At 46.5% G+C, this 24931-nt stretch overlaps 1 protein-coding gene across 1 annotated transcript; it reads right to left on the bottom strand.

Moving 5' to 3' along the window:
- Positions 1-10121: 10121 nt before the first annotated feature.
- Positions 10122-23906, bottom strand: TRAPPC3 (trafficking protein particle complex subunit 3). Its single transcript, XM_007947642.2, has 5 exons — positions 23865-23906; positions 12382-12479; positions 12051-12150; positions 10731-10913; positions 10122-10241 (listed from the first exon to the last, which is right to left on the bottom strand). The coding sequence occupies exons 1-5, from the start codon at positions 23904-23906 to the stop codon at positions 10122-10124; spliced, it is 543 nt and encodes a 180-aa protein (XP_007945833.1).
- Between the last annotated feature and the right edge of the window lie 1025 nt (positions 23907-24931).

Genomic DNA, 24931 nt, shown 5'->3' with positions numbered 1-24931 from the left:
CGCCCCGCCCGGCCAGAGCTTACGCCTGGCGCCCCAGCCCACAAACCCCCAGCCCCAGGCTCGGACATCGGCCTACCTGAGACCCCACGCACACGCACAGCCCAGACAGCTCACAGCCGGTGCTTGCGCCTAGGGCCCAGAGGGCAGTCCCCCGGCGCCCTGCCCTCCAGGACTCCCTGCCAGGGGGAGACGGACCCAGCTGTTGAGAAGGACACCGCGTGATCATTGTGGGGAAGGTGCTGCACAGGGGTGGTGGCCCATAAACACGGAGTCAACAGAAGGCCTTCTGAAGAACTGAGAGGAGTAAGATGAGGACTTGGGGAGGGGGCGGTGGGATTTAACAGACTGGGTCTGCACATTCGGGTTTAGGGAGGTGAAGGGAATGTGGTCACAGAGGCGGTCAGGAACCAAATGCTATGGGATTTTGTAGGTCATGCTACAGCTGGTTGGACCTCCCCTTCATGGAACTGGGGACCCATGGAGGACTATGATGCAGGTCAGGGACTTGGTCAGATTTGTACTTTAGAGAGTCCCCTGACAGCTGTGTGGAGGAAGTTGGGGGCAGAGATACCAGTGAGAAGGCTGCTGGCATGTCTCCTGTGGCCCAATGTGGTGGACAGCAGGGATGGAGGGGAGGGAGGGGAGGGTCTGAGTGGAGTTACGGAGATGGAATAGGCAGGATTTGGAGACTTGATATTGGGATGAGGAATTTAGAGAGAGGCAGGTATCAAGAATGGCACCCAAGTTTCTGGTGTTACGCATTGGGTAGTGAGTGGTCCAGGACAAGAAGGGTAGTCAGAAGCATTGAGATGGATGTGCCAGATGTCCGGAAGCAAAGTGAAAAGCCTGGGCTTGGGATTAGGAGTTCACAGCATCCAGTTGGTGAGTGATGCCTTTGGGCTGAGGAGCTGGACCAGGGAAAGAGTGCAGGTCAAAGGGGAAGGCTGGATCAGGGCATGGGGGATGGCAATATTCCAAGGGCTTACAGAGGAGGAGACTGAGAGGGGATGGCTGGGAGAGTGAGAGGTAAACCAGAAGAGCAGCATTTCAGAAGGCACAGGCAAAGTGTTTGCAGACGGCAGGGAGGCCCACAGGGCCAGGTGTCATAGAAGAGCATCCTTTGGGACCAGCAGTTAGAGGTCAGTGGTTGGGTTGAGAGACAGGGGCAGGAGCCAGGCTGCAAAGACTAAAGGAACAGCCATAGAGAAGCCTGTGGAGGCAGCAAGGGTAATGAGGAAGTTTAGATGAACTGACACCAGGAAACAGGGTTGGGTGGGGTGAAGGGGTGTGTGTGTGTGTGTGTGTGTGTGTGTTTAAAGTGGGAAGTTGAGTCCTTGACAGAACCAGAAAAGGAGCAGGGAGGGACCAAAGCTGTCTGTCTCTGGGTCAGGGCCCACCCCCCCCTTGCCCCTTCCCCCTACTATGCCTGCCCTCCTCAGGCCTCCCACTTTGCTGTCCCCCTGCCAAGGTACACATCAGCCCCGCCGCTCCTCGATGGGGCCTCTCACCCTCACCCACCTCCAGAACCTGGGCCCACTCCTATCCCACCCCTCAGACTGGAGGTTGGGTCTGACTTTCCTGGCCTGAGCCAACCCAGAGGAACTAGAGAGGAGGCAGGCTGGGGCACTGTGGAGGAAGGAGAGAGGGGCTGGTTGGTAGGGTCCCTAAGAGGACATGGGGGGGGGGTTGGAACGCGGAGGCCCTCCCTCAGCATTGGTGTGAAAAGCACACCCTGGTTGGGGATCAGATGGAGTTGAATGCTCAGGAAGGTGTGCAGGGACTCAAGCAGCAGAGACACGGTTGAGAGCGTAGACGCTGGAGTTTAACTGTTCGAATACAAGCTCCACCACTTACCAGCTGCATTAGCAACTTACTTAACCTTTGGGACCTCCATTTGCTCACCTGAAAAGTCCTGATAGGCTTGTTGTGAAGATTAGATGAGTTAATCCATGTAAAGCACTACTCTGTGAGTGTGAGCTGTTCTTAAAAGGGAGGAGGAACTCAGTGAAGGGGGCCTGGTGCAGCAAGTCAGCAAGTGAGGGGGCACACTGTGCAGTGAAGATGCTTCCCTGGGCTCTGCTCACACAGACACTCATTCAAATACAAACTCAGCAGTCCTCCCCATGTAGCCCACCCTGAATTCTCCCACTCACTCCTTAAACTTTTTCTGAGGCCCTCGAACACATATCTTCCCCAGCCTTCTCCCTTTCTTCTTCCCTGCCCCGTGCCCTGTAGGGAGGGCAGCCCCAGCTGCCTATCCCCTATCAACCAGCCCTGGACAGCCAAGCCTGGATCCTGGCCTGGTGCTTGGTCCTGTGGCCAGCAGGGACATGACAACTATGCCATGACCCTACAGCAGTTGCCTTCTTGTCCACCAGCTATTTGGTCAGCAAACCTCAAGGCAGGAATTTATGAGTATCCTAGATCCAGAGGTCTAGACTTCCCCAGCCAGGCTCATCTCTGGGCTAGGCCAGGTTAAACTTCCAGCCATGCTTTCCACTCACTCACTAGAGCTACCACCTATGGTCTGTTTCTGGTAGGTGATATCTGGATATCAGTGGGTCAGTTCTGCTGTGTGGCCTTGGGCAAGTTGCTGCCCTTCTCTGGATTTCAGTTCCCTGAGCCACAAGATCAGAGGCTGGCCAGAGCAGATTCAAAGAGTGTTCGATGCTAGAACAGGGCTATCAAATGCAGTGAGTGGTTAAACTGAACCAGACAAGGCATGTAACCTGCTTAGCGCACCCCCTAGCAGAGCCAACGCTGGCATCCGCCTGGTAGTTCAGAGAGTTCTGAGGAGTCGAGCAGACCTGGGTTTGGATCCTAGTTTTGCCTCTCTGTGACTGCGGGCAAGTGACCTCATTTCTCCAAACCTCAAATTCCTCCTCTATTAAAAAAAAAAAAAAAACACAAGAAAAAAACAAGAAAGCCAAATCCACTGCCACCGAGTCAAATCCAACTCATAGAGACCCAATAGGACAGAGTAGAACTGCCCCCATAGGGTTTCCAAGATCGTAAATCTAATTTATAGAAGCAGACTGCCACTGCAGAGCAACTGGTGGGTTCGAACCACCAACCTTTTGGTTAGCAGCTGAGTGCTTTAACCACTACACCACCAGAGCTCCTCCTCCTCTATACAGGGGGGGATAATGATAGTGTATAATGACAACAGCAAGGAGCCCTGGTGGCTCAGGGCTTAAGTGCTCAGTTGCTAAGTGAATGATCAATAGTTCGAACTCACCAGCTACTCCACAAGAGAAAGACATGGAAGTCTGCTTCCATAAAGATTTAGACTTGGTAACAGGGCAGTTCTTATCGTCCTATGAGTTAGATTGATTCTACAGCAGCTGGTGGATTTTTTTTTTTTTTTTTTTAATGACTATAGCTAACTCTCAGAGAGCTCATACTACTGGCAGGCACTGTTCTAAGTATTTCACATGGATCAACTAGTTGAGTCCTTACTATTATTGTGGCCACTTTGTAGATAGGAAAACTGAGGCACAGAGGGGTTAACTAATTCTTCTGTGGTCACACAGCTAGAAAGTGGGTGAGCTTGGTTTTGACCCTAGGCAAACTGGCTCCTGAGTCTTCCCCTTTCCCGAGGTGCTACAGACCTCTTGTTGGGAGGATTAAAAGAGATGGTACATGCAAAGGGTTTTTCACGCAAGCCTGGCACATAGTAATGACTCAATAAATGCTGTTAGGTTAGGTGCCATTGAGCTGATTTCAACTCATAGGACCCATGTGACAGAGCAGAACTGACCCATAGGGTTTTCTACGCTGCAACCTTTTTGTGAGCTGATCTCCCAGTCTTGCTCCCACAGAGCCTCTGGATGGGTTCAAACCTGTGGGTTAGCAGCCAAGCTTAACCATTTCACCACCAGGACTCCTTCAAATAAATGCTGGTAATCATTATTAGGGAGCTTTGGTGATGTAATGGTTAAAGCATTTGGTTGCTAACCAAAAGATCAGTCGTTCAAACTACCAGCTGCTCTGCGCTCTGCAGAAGAAAGATGAGGCTATCTGCTTCTGTAAAGATTTACAACCATGGAAACCCAGTGAGGGTCTCTATGAGTCAGACGGGACTGGATGACAGTGAGATTTTAATTTACTTATTTGAGTCATTATTACTGCTACCATTCTTCCATTTTCCATTCGTTCTAAATCTTTATCTTGATCTGCCTATAAGAAAACTCTCTGGGCTCCAAACACCCCAGGAAGGAATCTGGAGAGGGCCTGGATGAACCCCACCCCCTTGCCACCTCTTTTCTGCGTCTGGCCTGGCGAGCTGAGGGTAGGGTTGTTTGCACAGATGTGTGGCTCAGGGTATGCACATAGTCTGGGGAGGGGGTGTGGTGCTGGTAAATTCCTGTTCCTTCAGGGCCTTGGTGATTCTGAGTCCTCTCCACCCTCAGCCTCTGACTTCCCACATCTGCTAGGGAAATGGCCTCCTGGCTCTACCACTGCCGGGAAGTCCTTCCCTCTGTCTAGCCCTCTTTTCTTCTTTTTCTGTTGCTAGAGGCCTCTCTCACAGGGCTAAGAAAACAAAGACCCCTCTTGTAGCCTGAAGACCCCCCACCACTCTCCCCACTTCCACCTCAGGGGACTCTCAGCTCCATCCTCAAAAACCCAGTATGCAGTAGAAATCAAAGTTACCTTAAATATTCTAATCTTTTAACAATTTTGCTTCAATCAACATCTAAATATGACCACATGTGCCCAGACCACCCAGTAGCTTGGTTGGTGGAAGGGGTGGTGAACTCTTAGTGGGGGTGGAGGGCAGAAGGCTGCTCTCAGACACGGGCCTGGCTCCAGAGGGGCTTCCTGGGGAGGAGGGCTGCAGGTCATGAGATCCATCCCTCTGCTTGCTCCTGGCCTCCCCACACAGAGCGAATCCCCATTCATTTCTTCCCCTTCCCTCCACAGCCCACGAAGCAAGAGACCAGAGTCATGCTCTTCTGAACAGCTGGGCTAGGGAAGAAATGGGGAGTGGTGATTCTCCTCAGGCAATCGGAGGCCAGGGATGGCTTCGTGGGTGTGCGACCTGTGCCATCACACGGGGTTGCACGCCAGGACACCACACTTGGTTTAATGCACTGCTGAAGCATCTTGAAATTTGTAATAATTTTTGAACAAGAGGCTCCACATTTTCATTTTGCACTGAGCCCCACAAATTATGTAGCCAGTCCGAGTAGACAGCCACACTGCCCACACCCCCTCCCTAGAAAGGCCTTCCCCACCCGCTACTCATATTAAGTCAGGCAACAGTCAAATCAGTAAACATTTATTGAGCACCTACTTTGTGCTGAAAAATTGTGTTAAATGCTTGGGGATACAGCATGGCCCTGCTTTCACAAAACTATTCTACACACTGTCTAACACTCAAATATCCATTCACAGTAGTTAATCTTGTTTGGTGGTGAGTGGGTTTCATCTCGTACTGACCCTGTGTACAGACCCAGTTCTGGGCAGTGTTGCTATGCTTGAGCCAATTGTTGCAGCCAGTGTATCAATTCATCTCATTGAGAATCTTTCTCTTTTTCACTTACCGTCTACTTTACAAAGCATGATGTCGTTCTCCAGGCACTGGTCCTTCCTGATAACATGTCCAAAGTACATGAGATGACATCTCAACATCCTCGCTTCTAAGGAGCGCTCTGGCTGTGTTCCTTCTTCTGGCAGTCCACGGTATACTCGGTATTCTTCACCAACACCAATTCAGACCAGCAATTCTTCCAATTATAGAACACTAGGCTTGTGCAGGAGTCCCTGGGTGATAGAGTTAACACATGCAACTGCTAACTGAAAGGCTGGAGGTTCAAGCCCACCCAGAGGCACCTCGGGAGAAGAGCCTAGTGATCTGCTTCTGAAATATCAGCCACTGGAAATCCTGTGGAGCACAGTTCTATTCTGACACACATGGGGTCACAGTGAGTCTGAACAGAGTACACAGCAACTGCCGGACACTTACACACATCATCTTGGTTAATTCTCAAAACAGTCAATAAGGTGGGATTGTTATCCCCATTTTCCAGATGGGAAAATTGAGGCTCAGAGAGTTGGAACCATGTGTTTGGTGTCACAAGGCATTAAGTAGCAGAGTTAGGGCTTGCTCACCTCCCTCATTTTCAGCCTCTCTTCTCCTCCTCCCACACACCACAGGTAGATTGCATTCAGCTGGGGCACAAGCTCCTAGCAGGCAGGGCTGAGGTTTAGGTCATCTCCCTGTTCCCAGCAGCCGAGCCCAGAGCTACGAAATGAAAGAATTCACACAAAAACGTACATAGACACACTTCCTGAAGAACACAAGGAAACAGACACACACTAAAACATGTATGTGCTTATATACAAACATGTATATGTAACATGAAAGAGCTTGGGGTGCAAAACCAGATTATTTGGGTTCAAGCCTTGAATCTACTCTGCACTGTGTGGCTCAGTTTCTTCATCTGCAAAATGAGAATAGCAGTAGGGTTGCTGTGAATGCAAAGTGAGAAATATATATAAGTACTTAGAATGACACATGTTGTCGTTAGGGGCTGTCCAGGTGATTCCATCTCATAGTGACCCCGTGTGACAGAGCAGAACTGCCCTATACAGCTTCCTAGGCTGTGATCTTTACGAGAGCAGAAGGCCCGGTCTTTCTCCCAGGAGTAGGTTTGGGAGCAGGTGAGCCCTGGGGTAGGTTTGAACTGCCAACCTTTCTGTTAGCTGCCGAACACTTAACTGTTGCACCACCAAGGCTCATAGTCACTCTTCAGTAAATATTAGCTATTGTCATGAATAAATTTCACCCATGTAAAACTGCTCACTACAGATTAGTAAGTAAGCACAAGCAAGCCTGTCCTTACCTTGCTCACTGGGTAATCCGCCCCTGCAGAGAAGGCTTCCCATAGGAGGCCTCCACCCAAGCTGGGTAGGAGAGCCAGACCGAGGCAGGAGGGTGCTGCCCTGTACCTTGACTCCCTTCACTGTTCCTCACAGCGCCCCCCTTCTGCTGCGTCACCCTCCCTCCACCCATTTCCCCACAGTAGAAAGGTTCCTCTCTCCTCCTGCCAGAAGCTTAAATTGCCCCCAGGAATGCACTGTGTCCCACAGCTCCCCTGGCAGTGGCCAGCAGCTGTCCTGGGGTCAGGCCTGGCCCCACATCAAAGGCTGGGGATTGGTAACAGCGCAGCTCCCTGCCCGCCCCGCCACCAATCTCCCCTCCCCTCCCACTGGCCTTTTGGCTTCCAGGGAACAGCACATGGTAGCACTTAGCTCCGGGGAGGACGCTCTTCCTGCACCACCCCCACAGCCACGGCCACGGCCACAATGAACTACTTGTTAGGAGACTCTTAATTTTACTTAATGCTATTTCTGCTCCTGGGTCTTAGTCACCATCTCCTTCCCAGACCTGGATCCCCAGCATGGGAGCAGGTGAGGCCAGTTTGCCAGGGGACGGTGCACCTAGAGTATGGAAAAGTCACGGGGGGTTGGTTGGAGGTCTGGGGCAGCAACAGGTCTCTGTTACATCAGGGGAGTGGGGCTGATGCTTTGGACTCACTCAGGAAGTAAGGAGGTTGGTTAAGGAGGGGCTCAAAGCTAGCCTGTACACCTCAGGAGACCAGCACAAGGTGCATATGGGGGTCAATGTGCTCTTTTCAATGCTCTGGATCCAGGAGGCAGGCATCTTAGCCTAGCAGCAATACAAGCTTTGCTTTCAGGACCCATGTCAGTGACTAGAGGAGGGAGGCACTCCCAGCTTCTGAAATTTGCTCCATCAGGTGCATCTTCTAGCAAATTCTGAAAACCAAGGGTGCTATGCCTTTCTGGACGGTACAGTGGTGATCTATCGACCCCTAGTGGCCAAAAGCTGCCAAGTGTGGTCTTTAGCATTCTGATCCAGCCAGCTCCAGGTCCAACCCCCACCAGCGGGGACCCACCCCTCCAGCACCAGAACTCGCCAGATCCAACCTCCCAAGGAACCATCTTCATTAGTCAATCACTCTCTTGTAGCCAGGCAAACCTGCTCCATTCTTGCTATAGCCTAGCCTGGGGGGCTCTCCCAGCCTCAGTCATCTTAAGGCAGGAGGATCTGTAACTCATGACCCATCAACTACAGGGGTGGAGACCAGATGAGGGACCAGGAAGTTAGGTTGCCGGGGCTTGTATGTTTGGCTCATATGGGAAAGATGATGAGGTGATGTTCTAGATAGCTCAGCAGTCCTTAGTCCTTTCCCTTCCCTCAGCCCCTGGGTGCACATCACACAATCGTGGGGCTGTAATGGGAAAAAAAATCACTAAAGGGGTTTTGTTTCCACAGCTTGCAGGCCCTGTAATGTTGCCCAAGTTTAACTCTGGGAAAGGAAATATCCAAAACCTCACCCCATACAATTGGCTGCTAAAAAGTAGGTTGTGGTACTGGGAGGAGAGGAAGGGTGAGGGCCCCCCTGGAAAAGTGAAAGGGTGGCCAGCTGACTTTTCTTTGGCAGGATGCACATGCCAGTCAGGCCCCAGCACTGATTCTCTCACTGTTTCATTCACCCCTCCAGTGTGACTGAATCCAGTCCTACACTAGATGCTAAGGACACAGTTGACCAAAATAGAGCTATCTACTCTGGGGTCTCAGATTGTAGGAGGGGGGACAGGCTCAAAAGATGACATCCCAGAGGGAGAATGGGCCTCCCTAGGCATGTGGAAACAAAAGTGCCCTTCCCTCCTCAGTGGCCTAACCCAAATGGAGGCAGGTCCTATGCAAACTTGTCTTACTAGGGTCCCAAAACCCTGGCCCTACCCCTAAAAGAGCCAAGGCACTTTAAGCACAATACATTCAGAGTTGGCTCCCCTCCTCTCAGGCCTTGGGGTCATCTCCCTCCAACAACTGGGTATTTGGACCTCAAGGCCCTAGGTGGTTCACGAGATCAGTGCTACCAACTAAAGCCTGGCACAGTCTTGGCTCCTTCTCTTTAAATGTTATTCCAAGCTCTTTAAGGCTGGGAGAGAGAGCTGAAGCTAGCTTTCCCACAGTGCTCACAAGTTATCAATATGGCATCATCAAGACCGTGGGCATTGGAGAGGGACAGAGCTTTTCTCTACTAGTTGTATGTCCTTGGGCAACTTGTCTTCCACTGTAAAAATGGAACCATTGTGTATTAAATAATTGCACTCAAAGTGCTCAGTTGTGTCTGACACATGGTAAGCACTCAGTAAATAGTACCCAACACCAAGGTCTTTCTAGCCAAACCTTCCAACTTGGTGGCCAAGAGCCCAGGATAATCTATGTTAGGCAGGTCTGGAAAATGGTCTAGTTATTTACTTTGCCGCAAACACTGAGCAAAAAATGACTGTGAAGGGGCCTCATTTGCTTGCACTAGCTCCCAGCTTTCCCACTCTGGTCTCTGGGGAAAAGCCCTATTCCTAGACCAAGTCAACGCAAGGCAGGGCCCAGGAACCAACTTGATCTCCTCATCCCATGTTAACAAAATTCCTGTAGCTGAAAAGAAAAAAACAGAACATGATTGGGACTTCACTCAAGAATGTCTTTATTGAAGTTTGTAAGAAAAAAGGATGGACCCTCTGTACAAAGAGGAGATGTTGCCTACAAACAGCAGGGAGGAATGAGACCTGGGTGGCTTCCCAGAAGTCGGTGTCTCCAGCATGACTGGCTCCCCTTTCCTGGCAAGCACTGTGTCACATCACAGCTAACAATTCCTGCCCACCCCACTCCAAGCCTCTCCTTCCTCTACCCTACAACCCTGGATTCCCTATAGCCATTTGCCAATGGCTTTTTGGAGGCCCAAGGGTAGATGGACCAGGCCTCTTGATGGGGTCAAAGAGGATTTTGCTTTGGAAAATTCAATAAGGAATTTAAAATGGTTTGAACTCTTTCTAGTCCAACCAAGGATGATTATATCCAGCCCCTCCAAAGGGAGCAAAGAATTTTCCATCTGAATGTGCACACTTTGGAGTAAATGGACTGTATCACAGTCTGCTCTTTATTAGCATGGAGAATGGAAACAAGGTTAGAAGAATATATAACATCCATGTAAAGGAGTCACTGAGTTCCAGAAGGCAGAGGGAGCACTGAGGCTTTGTGATCCAACGAGTACTCCTGCCGTCCACCTTGAAGTCCTGTGGGCTGGTCATTCCTCTCCAGCTGGGAGGTTGTCCTCAATCCGCCTGATGAATCTCATCCGGATTTCTGTCACACCGTCTCCTTTCAGGGTATCCTGGACAAACTTGGCTTCTACAGCCATCTGGACCTGGTGACAGTGGGAAAACGAAGTGGCAGCTGCCTAGCTATGGTCTCTGGAGAAGCACTGGGGACGAGACTGTAACTGGCTCACCCACAGCAGTCAAAAAAAAGGGGGGAGGACTTGTTTCCCATAGGCATCCTCTAGGGACAAGATTGCCAGCTCCAATACTCCCTTGCAGAAGACAAGGCCTGTAAGAAGAAACCTAGCAAAGAACACCCAGAAATAAGACACCTGTTGCTCTGTAATGTCGGTTACATAACCCAATTTGAGAATGGATGCTATGGAGCTCTGGGGGCTAATGGCACACCTCCCAGCCTCGTAAGGAGGATCATCACCATATTAAATCCTATACACAGCAACAGCAGCATCTCAGACTGCAAAACACTGAGGGGAACCAAAGGCCTTTCCTTTAGCTCTCTCTCATTCATTCATTCAAACGTTTATTATGCCCTTACTACATTTCAGGTGTCCCAGAAGACAAAGAACTGCACTCACCATCTCCAAGGCTCCCCGCAACACCCCACACAAGAGATTGGAATAAATAAGGGATGAGTGGTTATCAGGAAGTTCCACAAAGTCCACCAAGGGGTTATTTTCCAAAATGAGGGAGAATTCGTCACCTGCTGGGCTCCAATTGGTGATGCTTGGAGTAATGCCCAAGTACATCTTAAACGCCACCTGTTGGGGGACAAACAACAGCACTGTGGGGGAAGAGAAGCAGAGGCTGTGTAACAGGCTAGAGACTGGCAAAACGGGAAAATAAGAGAAATAAAAAATAGGTAAAAAGTTTTGCTCAGGAGCAAAATTGTGCCCTCTGCAAGATGCTGAAGCTTCAGATATTCAAAGAATAAAAAAGAAAAAGCATCTGTGCATAAGCCAGCACCCTCTTCTTCAAGGCACTGCACAAGCAAGCAGTAATTCAGTGTCGGCCTGCAGTGGAAGGGAATACTGCTCCTCTGATGGGGTGGCTACCCTGAGCCAGCATCTGAGCACAAAATGCAGACAGCCCCTAACATGTTCCTGTCCTCTGTGCTACTTGAAGCCACCTCTTGAAAGCGAATGCCAGTCACTGGAGCAGAATTACTCCAAACCCATCTTTCCCTCTATCTTCCCACCTATTCCTAAAGCATCACAAAGTTCTCTCCACTGTTAACTCTCTTTAGGATTTGTGCGGGCAAGCATGTTCTAGACTAGAAAGAACCGACCTTCAGGTAACCGACATTACAGAGCAACAGGTGTTTTATCATTTACTATCAATGCTAAGCTATAACACTAGTATTAATAATAATAAACATTTACTATATGTACGACACTATTCATTTTACCTGAACACTCACAATCATTACTTCATTTACTCTTTACAACAACCCCATGAAGTAGATCGTATCATTATTTCATTTACTCTTTACAACAACCCCATGAAGTAGGTCGTATTTCTTCATTTTAAAGGTGAGGAAACTGGTATTAAAGAGGTTAAGCGTCACTTCCCTAAGAACCCAGCACTACTAAGTACTAGAGCCAGAATATGAAGCTACATTTGTATGAGGCCAAAGTCTATGGTCTTAACCCCACGCTATATGGCTACACCTTCAGTGGAGAGATGTGGCTTAGATTTTAGTGAGCTTTAATCCACAGGGACGATTCTAATCACTCTTCTGTTTTTCAAAATCTGTGCTATTCCCAAACCACCAGGAAGCCTTCCTTGGCCCAAACAGCTGCCTAACTAGTCTTTTGGGACACTTAGGGCTTCTCTATGAGAGATGGAAAGTGGTAAGCACCTCCCTTCAGGATGGCCAGGTAGCCCAAGATAATGACCTTGGCGATAACATCTGCAGTTTCCCGAAAGTCATGGCACCTCCCGACATTTGACCGTGCCAAGAAATCTTCAATCAGCCGGACACCAATATTATAGCCCCTGGGAAGGAAATTAGAGAAAGACACAGTTATGGGTGATAGTCTGAACGTAAGGCTATTGGTGGTAAAGGGAAAGTGGGGATAATCTCAAAACAATCTAGTAAATGAGCTCAGTAGAAACTGCCCAAAACTTTAGCTATGACAGAGGACCTGTTCAGAACTCTAAAGGACAATGGCTCCCCAGTGTGCTGGTGAGCCCTATTCCTGCCTCTCCCATGGAGGGCTCACTCACATTTTGTCCAGCTGTTTATTCACATCTTCATCATTTTCATAGTCCTTGCACAGCTGGGTGACCAGAGCCCCATAGGTCAGAGTGAAGAGCTCAGAGCTCTAAAAGAGATTCAAAAGGCAGTCAGGACCAAGCAGCACAAAAGAGAAAGGGTGGTACATGTCTGGATCAGGCCTGATGGAACTGTCAAGACTCAAAGGAGGGTCGCCTGTGTCTAGTGGGAAAGAGTATCATCCCCTGTGGAAATGCCAGAGAGTATGGTCCCAAGGGTGAATGTAGCAGGCCTGCCCCTAGGCCAGTGCCTCAGTCACTAAGTAGTCACTCTTTCAACACACCCAGGTGGGATTCTGCCAACTCAGTTTCCTACCATAGCTGCCAAGCCTCAGCTCAGGTCACCAGTACCTGGTATAGGTGCAGTAATGGTTCACTAGGTACTGTGAAAGGCAGAACTGTGTGTCAGCAGATATGACAGACAGCTTCCCCAAGTCCTTAGACTACCCTGGCCTAGAGATAAACTACTCCATGGCTCAGCCCAGGAGTAGCAGAGGATCCAGGAGCCCAGTCCACAGTGAAGAAAGTCAGTCCCAGACCAAATCCAGTGCACTGATGACAACCCCTCTCCAAAGTCACCTATCTTGGGGAAAAAGTGTTCCTTTGTGACAAGGCTAAAATGTTTCCAGGAAAGAGGGTAACACACACAAAAAAAGCAATCTTTTGTGCACATGAAACACAAGACTGACCTGAACTGGTTTCCATTACAATCTCAGTTAAAATCACAGAAACTCTTTCTTGGATAAAAAAAATTCTGCCACCTACCTACCAAAAAACAGAGAGATGTGGAAGGTGAAAGAAATGGTAAATACCCAAACTACAAAATAAAAGCAGGAGGTGTTATTAGAGTTAAACAAAGTGAGAAACACATTAACAGTTCATTTGGACCAATGGTTTCACAGAGAAGTGACTCTTAAATATCAAGACTGCCACCCAATCTGTTTCTTCTGGCTTCTCAGACTTGAACCAAAATACCCTTCTATCTTCAAGTCTTCAGGGAAAGAAAGTCCAAGTAAGGCTAAGGCCTAGGTTCTCAGGCCACAATACGCCTCCCTTCATAATGGTCTGGTGCTGGGTCACTGCAGAGATAATAATTTGATGGCTACTGCTTATGTATCACAATCTTCTTTCATCATTTCATTTTCTATCCCACATAACTCTGGAAAGCAGAAATATCTGAAGTGATCCCCATTTTAGAGAAGAGGGAACTGAGACTCAGAATGTTTAATATGCCCAAGGACACAAAGCTAATTATTTACAAAAGTAATTCTAGGGAACAAATTCAAAGGTTTCTGTAAAAATGATGGGGAGGTAGTACTGTCTGACCTCCTCTCACTTCACAAGGGGGAAGGAGAATCAAATTCAGCCCAAAGCTGATTCCTATGAGGCGGTGGTCAGGCATACCTCCCACCCTCCAAACTTTTTACCAATTCTGACACCAGCTGTCCCTCCCACAGCACTCTCTACTCCTCTGTTGGGTTCGATAATTTGTTGCAATAGCCACAAAGAACTCACAGACCATATTCACAGTTACGAGATTTATTAGGGAAGTATTAGGTTACAATTCAGGATCAGGAAAGATTCATGAAGTAGTGCTTCTGATCAGGACAGCTTCTTCTCAGTCATGCCTGCAGGCAGGCCTCTCTCTGGCTCTTGGCCCTCAGTCCCCTCAGGCTGACCTGGTCTCTGCCCTACTCAGGCAAGTGTTATAAAGCTCTTTAGTGCCACCAACAAGGCATCCCACTCTACCAGTAAGCCTTAGCCCAAAAGCGATCAGCTTTCTTGCTCTGTGAGGCGGGAAGCCCCCTGCACCCATCCCACACCAGTATCCTGGTTCTGCTGCCTCTCTCTGCCACTGTTTCTCTTTTGCAGCTTCTTGCTGTCTTGCACTGTCTCTGGTGTAATGATTTTTTTTCTCTCTGCCTCCTGGGTCTAGGAGGCTCCCAGGACCCTGGGTCCAAAGGATACACTCCACTCCTAGCTCTTCTTCTTGGTAGTAGTGATGTCTCCCATCTGCCTCAGAGATGGTGCATTTTAAACCTACAAGAATGGCAAAACTGATCAATCTGCTCATTAGGGTTCCAAACATCTTGTGTGCATGGTCCCATCCCAACAAGGGTGCTATGCACCTGACCTGCATTATCAGCAAGCTATTCAAATTCCTTGATAGGCCACAAGCACCCCATTTACACAGTCCCACCTAATATTCTTGGAACGAAGGCTGGGCAATCTACTTCCGTAGTGATACTGCCTCGGAAACCCAAGGATGGGTCGCTATGAGTCGGGGCGACTCGACGGCACATAACAACAACAACAACCTAATCATTCGGTGGCGGTTACAAGACCATAGCGAGAAAGACCTCATAAAAGCGATACACTGAACTGCAGATTTTAAGTCAATGTTTATTCCATCCACTATTCCACACAACTGTAATATTAACTGGCCTGCCTCTGCAAAAACAAAACAAAACAAAATTTAGCTGCACTAGTGAGTCACAGAAAATCCCTTTCAGAATCATCAGAAAGCACTTTGAACTCAACTAAAACAGTCAGATCAGGGTGTCTCTGAGAAACAATTTACCAAATATGGCAATTAAGGAGAAGCTATTAAGGAAGGGAATGATTTTCTTAGTAAAGTCAAAGGCTTGGCACTAAGATGGCCCAAGCATGAATGGATGGAGACAATCCAGCAGTAACCAGCCTGGGGAGTTGGCATCACTGCATTAAGTCAATAGAGCCTTCCATCCATTATGAATGAACCTTTGGATAAAGACTCCAGGAGCTTTAGCCCACCATGATGCCAAGCAACATGCAAATAGTGTTATACAAACTTGATGAACTGCCATCAAGTCGGATCCGACTCATAGCAACCCCTCCTTGGGTTTCTGAGGCAGTATCACTATGGGGGAGCTCTGGTAGCATAGTGCCTAAGGCACTTGACTGCTAACCAGAAGGCTGGTGGTTCAAGTCCACCAGCCACTCCTCGGAAGGAAGATGGGGCAATTTACTTCCGTAGTGATACTGCCTCGGAAACCCAAGGAGGGGTCGCTATGAGTCAGGTCCAACTTGACGGCACATAACAACAACAACAACAACATCACTATGAAAGCAGATCACCCAACCTTCGTTGCAAGGAGTGTCTGGTGGGTTTGAACCACCAGCCTTCTGGTTAGCAGTCAAATGCTTTAGGTACTATGCCACCAGAGCTCCTAACAGCTGTCTCCAATTTCCCTGTAAGGAAAAATCAAGGTCCTGAATACATCTGTCTATGATCACACAATCAATATTGTGGGATCTGGATATGGGATCCCTGATCCAGGTTCTTCACATTCTCTCTTAATTTTAAAGTCTGTCTCCATCTTTAATTATTAACCAAGCCTAGTTGGAACCAAGGTGCTCTGGTAGTGTAGTGCCTAAGGCATTTCACTGCTAACCAGAAGGCTTGCTGTTCAAACCCACCAGCCACTCCTCAGAAGGAAGGTTGGGTGATCTACTTCCCTAGTGATACTGCCTCAGAAACCCAAGGAGGGGTTGCTATGAGTCGGACCCGACTCGACGGCAGTGTGTTTGGTTTTTTTGGTTTAGTTGGAACCATGTGGGTTATAAATATATAAAACTTAAGGGTCATCATAGTTTAAAAATAGGAGTGAGTCTGTGGTATAGGAAAAAACATTCAGTCAACATTTACTATATAGCAGGGGGCTACCTGGTACTATATACCAAGGGCTACCTGGTACTTGGTACATCTCAAGATGAGAAGAAAATGTTGCAAGCATTCATTAATAATTAGAACATGGAATGTACAAAGTATGAATCTAGGAAAATTGGAAGTTGTCAAAAATGAAATGGAATGCATAAAGATCAATATCCTAGGTACTAGTGAGCTAAAATGGACTGCTTTTGGCCATTCTGAATCAGACAATCATATAATCTACTATGCCGGGAACAACAAATTGAAGAGCAATGGCGTGGCATTCATCATCACAAAGAATGTATCAAGATCTATCCTGAAGTATTATGCTATCAGTGATAGGATAATATCCATACACCTACAAGGAAGACCAGTTAATAGTACTATTATTAAATTTACACACCAACCACCAAAGCCAAAGATGAGGAAATTGAAGATTTTTACCAACTTATGCAGTCTGAAATTGACCAAACACGAAATCAAGATGTGTTAATTATCACTGGTGATTGGAATGCAAAAGTTAGAAACAAAGAAGAATCACCAGTAGTTGGAAAATATGGCTTTAGTGATAGAAATAACACTGTAGATCACATGACAAAATTTTGCAAGACCAATGACTTATTCATTGCAAATACCTTTTTTCAACAAAACAAACAGTGGCTATACACGTGGACTTCACGAGATGGAGTACACAGGAATCAGACTGACTACATTTGTGGCAAGAGGCAATGGAGAAGCTCAGTATCTTCAGCCAAAACAAGGCCAGGAGCTGACTGTAGAACAGAACATCAACTGCTCATATGCAAGTTCAAGTTGAAGCTGAAGACAATTAAAACAAGCCCATGAAAGCCAAAATATGACCTTGATTATATCCCTCCTGAATTTAGAGACCACCTAAAGAATAGATTTGATGCACTGAACACCAATGACTGAAAACCAAAGGAACTGTGTGATGACATCAAGAACATCATCCATGAAGAAGGCAAAAGGTCATTAAAAAGACAAGAAAGGAAGAAAAGTCCAAAATGGTTGTCAGAAGAGACTCCAAAACTTGCCCTTGAACAGAGAATAGCTACAGCAAATGGAAGAAATGACAAGATAAAAGAGCTGAACAGAAGATTTCAAAGAGCAGCTCTAGCAGACAAAACCAATTATTATAATGAAATGTGCAGAGACCTGGAGCTAGAAAACAAAAGGGAAGAACACATTCGGCATTTCTCAAGCTGAAAGAACTGAAGAAAAAAATTAAACCTCAAGTTGTGATATTGAAAGAGTCCATGGGCAATATATTGAATGATGTGAGAAACATCAAAAGAAAATAGAAGGAATACACAGAGTCACTATACCAAAAAGAACTGGTCAATGTTCATCCATTTCAGGAGGTGGCATATGATCAAGAACCAATGGTACTGAAGGATGAAGTCGAAGCTGCACTGAAGGAACTGGCAAAAAAACAAGGCTCCAGGAATTCACAGAATATTCACTGAGATGTTTCAACAAACGGATGCTGTGCTGGAGGCACTCACTCAGCTATGCCAAGAGATATAGAAGACAGCTACCTGGCCAACTCATTGGAAGAGATCCGTATTTGTACCCATTCCAAAGAAAGGGGATCCCACAGAATGTGGAAATTATCGAAAAATATCATTAATATCACATGCAAGTAAAATCTTACTGAAGATAATTAAAAAATGGTTGCAGCAGTATATTGACAGAAAACTTCCAGAAATACAAACTGGATTCAGAAGAGGACATGGAACAAGGGATATCACAGCTGATGTCAGATGGCTCTTGGCTAAAAGCAAATACCAGAAAGATGTTTACTTGTGTTTTATTGACTATACAAAAGTATTTGATTATGTGGATCATAACAAATTATGGATAACATTGAGAACAATGGGAATTTCAGAACACTTAATTGTACTCATGAGGAACCTGTACATAGACCAGGAGGCTGCTGTTAGAACAGAACAAGGGGACACTGCATGGTTTAAAATCGGAAAGGGAGTGCATCAGGGTGTACCCTTTCACCATACTTATTCAATCTGTATGCTGAGCAAATAATCCAAGAAGCTGGACTATATGAAGAAGAACGTGGCATCAGGATCGGAGGAAGGCTCATTAAGAACCTACCATACACAGATGACACAACTTTGCTTGCTGAAAATGAGGATGACTTGAACCACTTACTGTTGAAGACTGAAGATTACAGTCTGCAGTATGGATTACACCTCAATATAAAGAAAAATCCTCACAACTGGATCAATAAGCAGCATCACAATAAATGGAGAAAAGATTGAAGTTGTCAAGGACTTCTTATTACTTGGTTCTACAATCAACACCAATGGAAGCAGCATTAAAGAAATCAGATGATGTATTGCATTGGGCAAATCTGCTGCAAAAGACCTCTTTCAAGCACTGAAGAGCAAAGATGTCTCCTTGAAGACCAAGGTGCACCTAACCCAAGCCATGGTATTTTCAATCACCTCATGTGCACGTGAGAGTGAGAATGAATAAGCAAGACCGAAGAAGAGTTGATGCTTTTGAGTTGTAGTGTTGGTGAAGAATACTCAAAGTACCATGGACTGCTAAAAGAACTAACAAATCTGTTCCAGAAGTGCAGCTGGAATGCTCCTTGGAAAGGACAATGGCCAGACTTCGTTGCACCTACTTTGGTCATGTTGTTAGAAGGATCCATTCTCTGGAGAAGGATATCATGCTTGGTAAAGTGGAGGGTCAGTGAAAAAGGGGAAGGCCCTCAATGAGATGGACTGACACACTGGCTCCAACGATAGGCTCAGGTATAGCAGGGATCATAAAGTTGGCACAGGACTGGGCAATGTTTTGTTCTGTTGTACATAAGGTCGCTATGAGTTGGAGACAACTCGATGGCACCTAACAACAACAACTTAAGAAGAAGAAGACAGAGGATAAACTGAATAAAATACACTACTCATCAGGTGGTGATAAATGCTATAGAAAAAAATAAAGAAGGAAATTAGGGAGTATGTACATTCGTGTATATGGGGGGGGGGTCAATTTTAAATAGGTGGTCACTGAAGGCCTCACTAAGGTGATATTTGTACAAAGACCTGAAGTACTGAGGAAAGGGTAAGCCATGAAGACGGCTGGGTGAAAAAATTCCAAGCAGCAACTGTAAAGGACCTCACATGGGTGTATGCCTGGCATGTCTGAGAAACAGTATGAGAAGAGATCACTGTAAATAAACAGGAGTAATCAAGAAAGAGAAAATGAAATCAGAAGTAACAGAGAGGCTGCAGAGTCTGAGTTCTAGACCCGTGTGACCCTTGTAACAAAAGGTTCCATGGGCAGTGTCTACACAGGGAGACAGCTTGAGGGAGGGCAGGAGTGCATCAGAGGGAAGGACACAGGGAAGAGGTAACTACAAGGAGGAGGTGGGAAGAGAGCTGTTACATTGTGGGGAACTGCAGTCAATGTCATGAAACAAAGTGTGTATGAACTGCTGTATGGAAAATGAATTTGCTCTGGAAACTTTCACCCAAATCACACACAAAAAAAAATTTTAAATAAAAATAAAGGTTCATGGGACCTAAAAGGTTATCTAGTCCAACCAGTCCAATCAGTCCAATTTCTTCATTAAGCCTAAGCATGAGAGGTTAGCAAAACAAACATCATTTATCCTCATTTTATAGACAAGTTAAGTAACTGAGATTCAACAGTCATCTTATAGTTGAGTACTATCATGTAAAAAGGTGTGATCTTAGGTCACTGCATAATCTCCCTGAATATCAGTTTTTACCATCTATAAAATGGTGACAATACTATCTGTCTAGCAGGGTTACTAAGAAATTGCAATGAGATAAGGTTTGTAGAGTACCTGCTACACAGTCAGTTCTCAACTGGTAGGGGTTATTTTTGTTCTTAAAGTGGGTCTATACGATGCGAGAAAGCACCTTGAACTAAGGGGCAAAAAATAAAGAGGGCGATTCTGGATCAATATATATCAATATAAATATACATCAATATAAAGAACTTTCTAACAATTAATGCAGCATACAAAAAGAGAATTTGGTTTGTAGTCACAAGCCCTGATTGAGTCTGGCTTTGCCACTTAGAGGGAGCTCTAGTTGCATAGTGCCTAAGGCATTTGACTACTAACCAGAAGGATGGCGGTTCAAACTCACCAGCCACTCCTCGGAAGGAAGATTGCCACTTACAAGCTGGGAGACCTTTGGTGAGTCTTCACTTTGCTAAGCCTCAACCTCCTCACACACAAAAATAGTGAGAGCGAAAATTTGTCATGCCAATCACAGGGTTGTTAGAAGAACTGAGATAATAGAATGGAAGGTGCTTTGCAAACCCAAACACCAGAAAGGGTTATGGCAGCTACACCAACATGATCTCCCAGTGCTTCTTCCTGAGATACAACTAAGGAAAGGAAGTTAAGTCACACTCTACACTTGGGTGAAACACTGTACTTCATTTTCAGGCAGCCTATCAGTTACTGCCCCAAATAAAACATCAAACCTCCCTAAGGGGGCTGATCTTTGAACCTGATGTTCTAAGAGTCATGCTTAATATTTCTGTCAAAACACAGTAACCCAATGACTATCCCCCAGCAGCTGGAGAAGGAGGGTAACAAGAACGAGTCCAGCCTTCTCTCTTACCCTCCAAGTCCCCTGACATGGAGACTCCAGGTGCTGCTACTTAAGTCCTAAGTCCCCTGTGCTCTGGAGAACAGATTCTGAGTTGAGTTACTAGTGTTACATGCCATTGAGTCTATTCCAACTCATAGAGATCCTATAGGACAGAGCAGAACTGCCCCACAGGGTTTCCTAAGCTGTAATCTTAAAGGAAATCACCAGGTCTTTTCTCTCATGGAGTGCTGGGTGGGTTTGAACCACTGACCTTTCAGTGATGAGCTGAGCACTTAACCAATGCGCCACCAGGTCTCCATGGTTATAAGTAACAAGTACAAAAGGAAGGCAAGCCTGATTGTCCATGGAAATCAGAAACCAACCGCTATACAGACATGAAGACTAGTATGTTTACTAATAAAAAGGCTAGCTGGCATTCACTGAGTGTTCCAGGTATACTGTTACACTGCTAGCTCTACATTCATTACCTCCAATCATCCTCAGAATAATTCTATGATCTAGGTAGTATTATTACCTTTCTTTTCTTTCTTTTTCTTTTTTTTTTGGATGGGAAACTGATGCTTAGAACAATTAAGAAACTTGCTCAAGGTCACACAGCATGTAGGCAGTGGAGTTTCAATCTCAGTCAATACTATACCCCTTGTGTTGTGCATATGTCTGTCTCTTTCATAGAGTACATGCTTCTCAAGGTTAGGAACTAGGACTTCATCTCTGCATCTCCCACAGCACCTGGCATGGACCTCTGTACAGAGTTAAGGTTTAGAAAAAGTTTGCTAGATAAATGGGTTATTTCTGTTTGCAGATTAAAAGCAAAGATCTAACTACTTGGTTGTTGTTATACGCTGTCGAGTCGACCCAACTCATAGCGACCCCTCCTTGGGTGTCTGAGGCAGTATCACTACGGAAGTAGATTGCCCAACCTTCCTTCCGAGGAGTGGTAGGTGGGTTTGAACCACGAGCCTTCTGGTTAGCAGTCAAGTGCCTTAGGTACTACGCTACCAGAGCTCCTAGCTACTTGGTTATACTAACCATTCAGGTCTTGGAAGTCTTAGGTGCAGGAGGTTGGGCTAATTGAAACAAGGGCTGCTAGAGGGGAAGATTTCTCAAGCAGAGAGGAGAGAAGCATGTCCAAACCAGTGGCCACAAAGAGAACCAAGCCCCAAGCCCTAAGTCAGCACCAGAAGGAACTAAATGGGGGGGTGCACTCAAACTCTTATTTCATTCATGAAACAAATATATATTCATTGCCAGGTATCATTTTAGATGCTGGGAATGCAGCAGCAAACAATACAAATTCCTGCCCCTGTAGAATTTACATTCTCATGGGAGAGACTGAAAATATACAATTTATAATGAAATATCAGATAATGCTATGAAGAAAAACAGAGTAATATCAAGAACTGGTCAGGTAGTGGCATTTAAGTAAGTGTGAATGCAGTGAGGAGCGAGCAGGTGACTATCTGGGGGAAGGGAGTTTCAGACACAGATAAGAGCAGGTGTGAACACTGCAGGATGGAAATGGAAACTGCCGGTTCCTGCTAAAGTTGTATTCAAAGCTTTCAATATTGATTTTGGGTTAAAAAAAAAAAAAAGTCCAAGATGAGAGCAAGATATAAAATCTAAGCAGGAAGATCTCTCTGCTCTATCTTAGGGAAAGGAGGGAAAAACAAACACCATGCCCCACACATTTTACACTATCTCATTTAATTCTCAACTACTATACTAAGTGGGCATTATCGTCCCTATTTTATAGATTAAGAAATTAAGAATTAATCGAGTTAGCCAGGATTCCAACCCAACATCCATGCCTTTTCCCCAACATGACCCTGTTTCCTAGAGAAATATTCCCTTCTTTTTTCTTCTTTTAAATTCTTGGTATTTTCTCCAAAACAAAATTCTTAATGTGTGGTCCACAGAATATCTTCAAGAAGCCCACAACTCCCTTCACAACTTCCCAGCCCCCAGGGAAATTTAAGTAAATGTTTGTGTGTGTTTGTCTATTTAACTTTTTGGGGAAAAGATCTGTAGCTATGAACAGCTTTCTCAAAAGGAATGTGAGAGAGGAAAGGTTAAGAAGTACTATTCTAGGTAATAGACCTTTGCAGCTCATTTTGGTAGCTGTTCCTGCTATACCATGAAAAGGTGGGAGGGAAGTTTACTCATCCCCTCTAGAACTGAGGTGTCAACCAAGGGCCCCTGGTCTGCCCAGTAGGAAACCTACTGTACTCAGTTTTTAAAAAGGAAAACAAAGACAGGTAGCATGGGCAATTCTGGAGGAGGTAAAAATATGCTAAAGAAAAGGAACAGAAACACTTGTCAGGAAGGTCCCTTAGTTTGGAGACAAACGTTATTATCTACCTTACTTTCCAGCCCCAGGCCCCATCAGCAGCCAAACTTTATGGGGTCCCACTACTCCCAAGACAAGAACGGAATTCCCCCCTCTTCACCAACAGGTATCACTTACTACCCATTCTGGCCCATCTCTTGGCTCATCGAATAGAAAGGTACTTTTCGGCAAGGCCAGTACCTGAGCACCTCTCATAATGCCCACAGCACAGTGTAAGAGACAGTATAGTCTAGTAATCTGAAGCATTAACTTTGGGGATATAGATACAGGCTTGGGTTCCAATCTGATTCTAGCTGTAAATTTGGGCACGTTACCTAACTTCTTTAAACTGTAAAATGGCGGTAAGATTCCACCTAAGAGGGTTACTTTGAGCATTATAAATGAGATAATGCATGTAAAGTGCTTGTCCCACTGTCTAACATACAGAGCACTAAGTGGTAGTTATTATTATTACCGTCGTTCTTGTTTGTTAGCCCAGCACTCCGCGAACGCCTCTTATTCATGGCACGGGAGAGGGGGTCTCTGGGCTAAGCTAATCCAGCGGTCCTCCAACCTGCCTAAGCCAGGGACGCCCCTCTGAGTGACTCTCCCTTCTTGACCCGCCAAAGGGCCTCTTCCTTCCTTCATGTGGAACCACCCTCCTCCCAGAGCTCACAGAAGGGTCCTTGCTCAATCGCACCTAGCGCCCCGCACAGGGTCCCTTCCCCAACGCGTGTCAATTCCTCCCCGCCCGCCGAGGTCACGCGGTCCGGTTTACCATTTTCTTGCTCTCCGTGCCACGGTTCGCCTGCCTCGACATGGTGCCGGCCGCCCCACTCTGCCTCACCTCAGGCCCGCTCACCGACCCTCTCAGAGTCCGCTCGGCCCAGCCACACAGCCTCAACCTCCGGGACTGACCAGCGCAGAATCATCGCGCCTGCGCGGCTTGCCGCGTGGCACCACGGGACTCGTGGTCGGCCCAACAAGGGCAACTCCCGCCGAATAAACGTTGGACTACAACACCCAACAGCGGTGTTGACAATTCCGCCCTTAGCGCGGCCGGACTACAACTTCCGGAGTGCTCCGTGCGCGGCTGACTCGTAGAGCTTGGCTCTCCCTGTGGTTTGTTCTGGTCGCTGGGTGGCGTCCGCACCTTGCGGTAATCCTGTATCACCTTTCATATATCCCCCACCACTACCACGCATGCCACCTCAGAGATGTTCCCCAAACTCCTCTCCCGACTCTATCGGTCTTGGAAAGTCCCTCTTTCGAATTAGCCTTCTCCGCCGTCACCTCAATTCAGACCCAGAAGCTCCCAGGATGTCCCAGAATGCAAACAACTGCTACACAGTGACCTGGCTGCTTCAGTACAAAAATACTTAATGAAAGACCACCTACTATGTGCCTGCATTGCACAGTGACCTTCTCTTTTCCACTACCAAATGTCCCCTGAATCCCAAACACAGCCAGCACCTGAATCCTACCACCTGTAGCCTCCTAAAAAGAGCTTTGGTGGTGTGGTGGTGAAGGCATTTGGCTGCTAACCATAAGGTTGGTGGTTTGAACCCACCAGCCACTCCGCAGAAGAAAGATAGGGCAGCCTAGGAACCCTATGGGGTAGCTATGAGTCAAAATCGACTCAATGGCAGTGAGTATGATTTTTTTATTTTTTCTTTATTTTTATTGTGGTGATAACATACACAATAAGACATTTGCCAACATAGCACTTCCACATTGATTACATTTTCCATGTCGTGCCACCATTATTGCTTTCCTTTTCCATAATATTCCATCACCTATTAGCATAAACAGTGAGTTTGATTTTTTGTTGTTGTTTAGTGGCCT

This window comes from Orycteropus afer, unplaced genomic scaffold (genome assembly GCF_000298275.1).
Source record: "Orycteropus afer afer isolate SDZICR_OR568_19922 unplaced genomic scaffold, OryAfe1.0 scaffold00192, whole genome shotgun sequence".
Classification (NCBI taxonomy): domain Eukaryota; kingdom Metazoa; phylum Chordata; class Mammalia; order Tubulidentata; family Orycteropodidae; genus Orycteropus; species Orycteropus afer.
Note: the sequence above shows the minus strand (reverse complement) of the source record. Positions and strands in the feature narration are given on the sequence as shown.

Excerpts from the sequence above, each read along its gene's own strand:
- TRAPPC3 (XM_007947642.2), bottom strand. The coding sequence starts at position 23,906 with ATGTCGAGGCAGGCGAACCGTGGCACGGAGAGCAAGAAAATG. Across the intron at positions 12,151-12,381 it reads AATAAACAGCTGGACAAAAT|GGGCTATAATATTGGTGTCC; the intron begins GTGAGTGAGCCC and ends TTTCCTTCCCAG. Across the intron at positions 10,914-12,050 it reads CTGCAGATGTTATCGCCAAG|GTGGCGTTTAAGATGTACTT; the intron begins GTCATTATCTTG and ends GTCCCCCAACAG.